The 8,487-nt window shown below is 43.2% G+C and overlaps 1 protein-coding gene across 2 annotated transcripts; it reads right to left on the minus strand.

Annotated features, from left to right (window-relative positions):
• Nucleotides 1–341: 341 nt before the first annotated feature.
• LOC149751331 (uncharacterized) lies at nucleotides 342–7,392 on the minus strand. Of its 2 annotated transcripts, none has more exons than XM_089927226.1 (2): nucleotides 2,981–7,392; nucleotides 342–2,696 (listed from the first exon to the last, which is right to left on the minus strand). In XM_089927226.1, exon 1 carries the CDS (start codon nucleotides 4,326–4,328, stop codon nucleotides 3,087–3,089), a length of 1,242 nt encoding a protein of 413 aa, XP_089783352.1. In that variant the 5' UTR covers nucleotides 4,329–7,392; the 3' UTR covers nucleotides 342–2,696; nucleotides 2,981–3,086. The 2 variants fall into 2 exon arrangements, with proteins under 2 accessions (XP_089783352.1, XP_089783353.1); XM_089927227.1 differs by having other exon boundaries at nucleotides 342–1,636; nucleotides 2,230–6,458.
• Nucleotides 7,393–8,487: the final 1,095 nt, after the last annotated feature.

The following is an 8,487-nucleotide window of genomic DNA, read 5'->3' on the forward strand; positions in this document are numbered from 1 at the left end:
CTACCTGTCAGAGCAGCAATCACATAATCTGTCACATAATAAACCTGGACAATATATAGCAATACATTATCACAGGCACACCACTGATCTGCACACACATATATATATACCTGCTTCCTAATCCATCCATGGTCAACCCATATCCACAACAGGATCTATGACTGTAACTATGCACTATATACAATAGAAGGTTTATAATACACCAAAAGGTATAAACCACTATCTACATTATACTATACTATGGAGCGGCACAGCTAGCAGGCAACCACTAATCCTGCTCCTCTCTATACAATACCTGCCCTGCAATCAAAAATATCAAACTGGGGAGTGAGTATATAAATACTCAGTGAGTGGAGTAGAGAGTACTATGCACATGAGACAGAATATAATCATGGCTCGAGATGAAATCTCAAGATCAATAACAACATGAACATGAACTCAACATAGAGAATATGGAGTAAATCATCAATATCACCACAATCAATATCAACTCATCTGAAGCATATATGGAATAATCAAGTAAACATATATGCTACTCATGAATATGCTCAACAGATCATAATGCTGGAACATACAAATCAGGTGTCAATATGCTGAAATCATCACTAGACAGCTGTCGGGAGGTGGGTTTTACGCCCCAGGCGAACCAGCAACAACTCCCTACTGCCATATGCATATATCGAATATGACACCACACCAATATGTAAATCATCACTAGACAGCTGTCGGGAGGTGGGTTTTACGCCCCAGGCGAACCAGCAACAACTCCCCACTATCACATGCATATGCAGGATAAGACACCATATCGATAATGTAAATGCTAGACAGCTATCGGGAGGTGGGTTTTACGCCCCAGGCGAACCAGCAACAACTCCCCACTGTCACATGCATATGCAGGATAAGATACCACACTGATCATGTAAATGCTGGCCAGTATCCAGAACAGAAATCCATCTCACATCTACATACTAAACGGCACCTCGCGGGAATTCTACATCCGCGGAAAGCCATACTGCACCTCGCGGGGTCTTACTATGCCCGGCGGCAAGCAGAATATAAGTCGTAGGACCGGCCGATCCTACGCCTAGGGCCGTGTCCCCCCCTAGGAAGGGACTGGGCTCCGCCCACCCAGAAGGCTACTATGTGCACAAAGGCCGATGTTCAACCCCATCGACTATAGGTGTCCTGCAGATACTGCCAAGCCATGCATAAATGCCATAATGCACCCTCCCAATACTCTACTAAAAAGGAGCATAATCAAGACTACCACTCATAAGTCTTTGAAATAGAGGAAATGAAATCAATTTACAAAAGAAATCATTTCACAATTCGAAATCAATTTGATTACTCATCAACCCCTCGTAATTCCTCTCAATGTTTCCTCAAATGCATGTACAGAATAATCAAGCATGGAGAACAAAACATAGAGGAATCTACCACAACAATTAATCAATGAGCTCAGGTGGAATCAAGTTACACTTGGCAATATTCATGAAAATGAATAAGGAATGTGCTCATGGTGCAAAGTACAAACTCCCACTCACCTGTCAATCCGGCACAGCCCTGATACGCCTCCAAAAAATCTACAGCAGGCAGTGGGGAACTTCTTCCTCTTGTTCCCTAGCTTCTTGCCCAACTGTGACATGCATTTACAATACATTTAGTCTTGTATCAAGGGCCATAATCTACGTGCCAATTATAATATAGGGAACTTTAATTGATTCAACTCCCCCGTTCCCTAAATCTTTTCTTTTCTTTCTCTTTTTCTTTTTCTATTAATTAACTCATCATTTATGTGTATTAGGGACTCCCTTGCACGAGTACAAGGTCTCCCTTAGCTTAATCTGGGCTTAATACCCTATTATGGCATGAAATCCCCTATTTTCCCACTCGGATGAACAGTAACCCGGACCGACAGCCAGTTACTTCATCCTGGGTTTGATCCACTTTCCAAACTCCAAATTTGATGAAATTTTTACCTAACATTCTACACTCATAGGGGATTCCAAAGAGGTAACATGCATTGCTATCGGAGGTCGTTTGACCCCCTAAATAATTCGCCGAAGTTGGGACTTCGACACAGTTTTTCCGTAGTGCCGGAAAAATTTGTCAAAATCCGATTCTTCCTCTTTTAACCGCCTCTACAACCCTTATCCTACCCCTCTAGACTATATCCACCCTTTGTATAGCCTAATGTCATCAAAAGACTAGATAGGAATGGATATTTACCTTTTTCTTTTTGAAAATCGAGGTCCTTGCGTAGAGGGGAAGGAGATCTACACTTTTTCCTTCAGCTGGCAGCGCAACCGGGATCTCCTTCCTTTTCTTTTTCTTCTTCTTCTTCCTCTTCCTTTCTTCCTTTCCTTTCCTCTCCTTCTTTTTCTTCTTCTCTGTTGCCGTCTGAGAACCCTTCCTTTCTTCTCTCGGTTTCATTCCAAAAGCCACAGTAAACCCCCCTTTAAATCACATCAAAGCACTATTCACCCTTTTTTAATATTATTAAATTCTCATTTTGCCCCTAACACTTCAACATATCTGCTGTTATGCCATTAACTTTTGATTCCTTCCCATTTTACCCCTTATATCAATTTTAAAGGACTATTCTATCCCTTTTTATATAAAAAAAAAATTTTGGGGTTATTACATCCTCCCCTCCTTATATAAAATTCGTCCTCGAATTTAAAAGAGTAAATTACCTGATTACTCAAAGGGGTGAGTGTATCTGCTTTTCATATTCTGCTCGGTGTGGTATTGGAAATCAAATCAATTAGAAGTATTTTACTTTCTATCTCTACCACACAGGTAGGATACACATACTTCGCTTTTATACTATCCCCTACAGATATACTAATAGCTAAGGGAATATGCATTAATATCTTATCCTTAGCTAACTTCTTAGCAAAATAAGGGGACACAAATGAATGGGTAGCTCCAGAATCAAACAACACTCTAGCTTTAATCTTATCAATGAGGAGCATACCTGTCACAGCTGCATTCGATGCCTGTGCCTCTTGTGGATTTACCGTAAACATCCTTCCTTGCCCTCTGCCTGCTGGAGCTAATGGCTGAGATGGTCCGGCACTCTGCTATGACACTGGTGTCTGACCTCTGCCTCTGCCTACAGGCCCCCTACTACTAGGCCTGTCCATCTGCACAGAAGGATAGGATTCCAAGGGCACAAACTGCTGGGTGGCACCCTGCGGGCATTCTCTGACAAAATGACCCGGCTGTCCACATCTGTAGCACACTCCCTGACCCATTCTGCATCTACCAGGGTGCTGCTTCCCACATATGCCACACACTGGCCATGATTGAAACTTGGATTCAGTTCTGGCCATAGTGACCGGAGGACGAGGTACTGATGGTAGAAAAGTATCTCGTGATTGACCTCTTTCCCTCCACTTCCTCTTACGTGGGGCAGGTGGAGCTGAGCGTACAGACTGCTCCGTCGGGCCCTCCGAGAGATCTACTCCCTCAGATCTATCTTTACTGCTTTGCTCCTTCCCCACACTCATTTTTCTCTGTTCTCTTTCAGCTCTTTCCTCTTTGTTTCTGGTCTCCCACTGTTTTGCTTTATCTATCAGCCTAGACAAGGTGGGGACCTCTACTGCCAACACCGCATTATAAAGCGGGGAAATCAGACCCCGCCTGAATCTTTCTATCCTGACAGCTTCAGTGGGGATGATGTAAGGAGCATACTTTCCCAATCTAGTGAACTCACGAGCGTACTCAGATACGCTCATTCCGGGCATCTGCTTCAGCCTCTCAAACTGAAGAGCCCGATTCTGCCTCTCAGCAGGAGACAAAAACTCATCCATCACTGCTTGCCTGAACTCTTCCCAGGTTGGAGGATTCCTACTGTACAATCTGTCCTCCATATGCCTCTGGTACCAGTCCCAGGCATCTTCCTTCATTGTAAGCCCTACAAGTTCTATAGCTCTTGCATCAGAACAGGGCAGTCTCCGTATCATCTTTTCAGTCTCCTCCAGAAATCTCTGAGGATCTTCACCTTCTTCCCCCTTAAACTCCGGGGTTCTGAGCCTCAGAAATTCCTGTACAGTAATCCCCTCATCATCTAGAGCTCGCCTGGCCAAACTTCCTGGCACAGGTACAGAAGGTGGGATAGATACTACTGACGGGGCAGGAGGTTTCCCCCGAGCAATCTGCTCCCTCAGAGCCTGATTCTCCGCCAGTAACTGTTCCATCAATGCATCTCTACTTCCTACCTCTCCTTGATCATCAACCCTCCGTCTATCAGCAGGAGGAGATTTTTCTCTTTGGGGCTCGACATGTGCGGAACCCGCATCCAATGCTATATCTGGCTCCATCCTCTTTCCAGGACGAGCAGGTCCTCTCCTTGGAGGTATTCTTTATATGTCTCTAAAAGAGTTAAAAAGAAAGGACGGTCGTTACACACTGAGTCATAATATATTTTACTGAATTGTAAATGACTCATAAATTAATATATAGAAAAATCCTATGCTCCATAGTATAATCCTATACTTAATCCTGACTCACCCTATTGCTCTGACAGGACTCTTCTTAACCTTTGCTCTGATACCACCTCTGTCACGACCCCCGCCCCGTTCCCGGCGGGCCGCCGCGACGGTCCTAGGGTGCGGGTAGGCATAAGGCCACCAGCCACCACGTAGAACCCTATTACCTATCAATCATTAATAAATTCTGAAAATTTTGGCATGATGCATGCACAAAATGATCACCTTTCCTATGGTGACCTGTCAGGATTATCTCATTACATACAACAACGCTACCTGTCAGAGCAGCAATCACATAATCTGTCACATAATAAACCTGGACAATATATAGCAATACATTATCACAGGCACACCACTGATCTGCACACACATATATATATACCTGCTTCCTAATCCATCCATGGTCAACCCATATCCACAACAGGATCTATGACTGTAACTATGCACTATATACAATAGAAGGTTTATAATACACCAAAAGGTATAAACCACTATCTACATTATACTATATTATGGAGCGGCACAGCTAGCAGGCAACCACTAATCCTGCTCCTCTCTATACAATACCTGCCCTGCAATCAAAAATATCAAACTGGGGAGTGAGTATATAAATACTCAGTGAGTGGAGTAGAGAGTACTATGCACATGAGACAGAATATAATCATGGCTCGAGATGAAATCTCAAGATCAATAACAACATGAACATGAACTCAACATAGAGAATATGGAGTAAATCATCAATATCAGCACAATCAATATCAACTCATCTGAAGCATATATGGAATAATCAAGTAAACATATATGCTACTCATGAATATGCTCAACAGATCATAATGCTGGAACATACAAATCAGGTGTCAATATGCTGAAATCATCACTAGACAGCTGTCGGGAGGTGGGTTTTACGCCCCAGGCGAACCAGCAACAACTCCCTACTGCCATATGCATATATCGAATATGACACCACACCAATATGTAAATCATCACTAGACAGCTGTCGGGAGGTGGGTTTTACGCCCCAGGCGAACCAGCAACAACTCCCCACTATCACATGCATATGCAGGATAAGACACCATATCGATAATGTAAATGCTAGACAGCTATCGGGAGGTGGGTTTTACGCCCCAGGCGAACCAGCAACAACTCCCCACTGTCACATGCATATGCAGGATAAGATACCACACTGATCATGTAAATGCTGGCCAGTATCCAGAACAGAAATCCATCTCACATCTACATACTAAACGGCACCTCGCGGGAATTCTACATCCGCGGAAAGCCATACTGCACCTCGCGGGGTCTTACTATGCCCGGCGGCAAGCAGAATATAAGTCGTAGGACCGGCCGATCCTACGCCTAGGGCCGTGTCCCCCCCTAGGAAGGGACTGGGCTCCGCCCACCCAGAAGGCTACTATGTGCACAAAGGCCGATGTTCAACCCCATCGACTATAGGTGTCCTGCAGATACTGCCAAGCCATGCATAAATGCCATAATGCACCCTCCCAATACTCTACTAAAAAGGAGCATAATCAAGACTACCACTCATAAGTCTTTGAAATAGAGGAAATGAAATCAATTTACAAAAGAAATCATTTCACAATTCGAAATCAATTTGATTACTCATCAACCCCTCGTAATTCCTCTCAATGTTTCCTCAAATGCATGTACAGAATAATCAAGCATGGAGAACAAAACATAGAGGAATCTACCACAACAATTAATCAATGAGCTCAGGTGGAATCAAGTTACACTTGGCAATATTCATGAAAATGAATAAGGAATGTGCTCATGGTGCAAAGTACAAACTCCCACTCACCTGTCAATCCGGCACAGCCCTGATACGCCTCCAAAAAATCTACAGCAGGCAGTGGGGAACTTCTTCCTCTTGTTCCCTAGCTTCTTGCCCAACTGTGACATGCATTTACAATACATTTAGTCTTGTATCAAGGGCCATAATCTACGTGCCAATCATAATATAGGGAACTTTAATTGATTCAACTCCCCCGTTCCCTAAATCTTTTCTTTTCTTTCTCTTTTTCTTTTTCTATTAATTAACTCATCATTTATGTGTATTAGGGACTCCCTTGCACGAGTACAAGGTCTTCTTAGCTTAATCTGGGCTTAATACCCTATTATGGCATGAAATCCCCTATTTTCCCACTCGGATGAACAGTAACCCGGACCGACAGCCGGTTACTTCATCCTGGGTTTGATCCACTTTCCAAACTCCAAATTTGATGAAATTTTTACCTAACATTCTACACTCATAGGGGATTCCAAAGAGGTAACATGCATTGCTATCGGAGGTCGTTTGTCCCCCTAAATAATTCGCCGAAGTTGGGACTTCGACACAGTTTTTCCGTAGTGCCGGAAAAATTTGTCAAAATCCGATTCTTCCTCTTTTAACCGCCTCTACAACCCTTATCCTACCCCTCTAGACTATATCCACCCTTTGTATAGCCTAATGTCATCAAAAGACTAGATAGGAATGGATATTTACCTTTTTCTTTTTGAAAATCGAGGTCCTTGCGTAGAGGGGAAGGAGATCTACACTTTTTCCTTCAGCTGGCAGCGCAACCGGGATCTCCTTCCTTTTCTTTTTCTTCTTCTTCTTCCTCTTCCTTTCTTCCTTTCCTTTCCTCTCCTTCTTTTTCTTCTTCTCTGTTGCCGTCTGAGAACCCTTCCTTTCTTCTCTCGGTTTCATTCCAAAAGCCACAGTAAACCCCCCTTTAAATCACATCAAAGCACTATTCACCCTTTTTTAATATTATTAAATTCCCATTTTGCCCCTAACACTTCAACATATCTGCTGTTATGCCATTAACTTTTGATTCCTTCCCATTTTACCCCTTATATCAATTTTAAAGGACTATTCTATCCCTTTTTATATAAAAAAAAAATTTTGGGGTTATTACACGACGATCCTGCAACCAGCATCTCCGCCTCGTCTTCCGCCTGTGACACAGTCCGCAGCCGAGATCCAGCTCCGCCATCAAGCCGCGTCGAAATCCCAGCGTCTCCGCCTCCTCCTCCGCCCGTGGCGCATCCGGATCCCATCCCAGTCTCCGCAATCCCAGCCGGCTGCAATCAACGATCCAGCTCCTCCGCCATCAGTCCGTTCCAGCCGCATCCAACGATCACGCCCTTCTCCAGCGATCTCACGTGCAACAGAAATCAAGCCTCCGCCGAGATCATTCCCAGCATCACGCCCTCCTCCTCGCTGGGGATCCATCACCGGCCTTCGGCGATCTATAAAAGCAAGATGAAGAAGAGGGAGAAGGAGGAGCGGGCTTCGACAGAAATAGGGGACCCCCTGTTTCGGTGAAGAAAAGGAAGGAGAAAGCCGTGCGTGGAAGGGAGTGAAGAGTAATTTTTTTTTATGAAGATGGGAGGACTTCCGGCCACCATGAGCAGCTAAATCTTGGTTTAGGGGTTTGATGAAGCCGTGGATGAGTATTTATGTTGCATTTCTTTGATTTTTAGCATTGTAAGACAGTTGCATATTTAATGAAATTATGATCTTGAAATGTCTTGTTTAATTTGTGTAAGATGTTTATCTTGTAGAAAGCCTCTGCATGAATTAATATAGTTTATCGAAATCGAATTCAATACCTATGGTTTGAAGGAGATTGTTATGCAACTACCAGATTTATCTTTGAGAAATTAATCATCAGATGAATCATGCTAAATAGGACAGACTATGCCTATCCTTAGAGAAGATGGTTTGTACCAGGCTTAGATGACTCATACTGTGGGTTAGATTTCAACTTTTTATATGATTGCCCTAACTTGTAGTTAAGAGCAATCAGATCATACACGCATCTAAATCATTGAAAGCATCATATTTACAAATTCATCGGTGGATTCTAACCCTAAACATCTCTTCCCGTAAAATATTCCTACTACTGCATTCATCTTACTTTTAGCTCTCATTAATCGATAACTTAAAATTCTTTTTACTCTAGCTTATGCCCTTTGAATTAATTTAGTT

Source organism: Phoenix dactylifera, chromosome 14 (assembly GCF_051530095.1).
Source record: "Phoenix dactylifera cultivar Ajwa chromosome 14, Ajwa_hap1_PhDact_Kaust_v1.1, whole genome shotgun sequence".
NCBI lineage: Eukaryota > Viridiplantae > Streptophyta > Magnoliopsida > Arecales > Arecaceae > Phoenix > Phoenix dactylifera.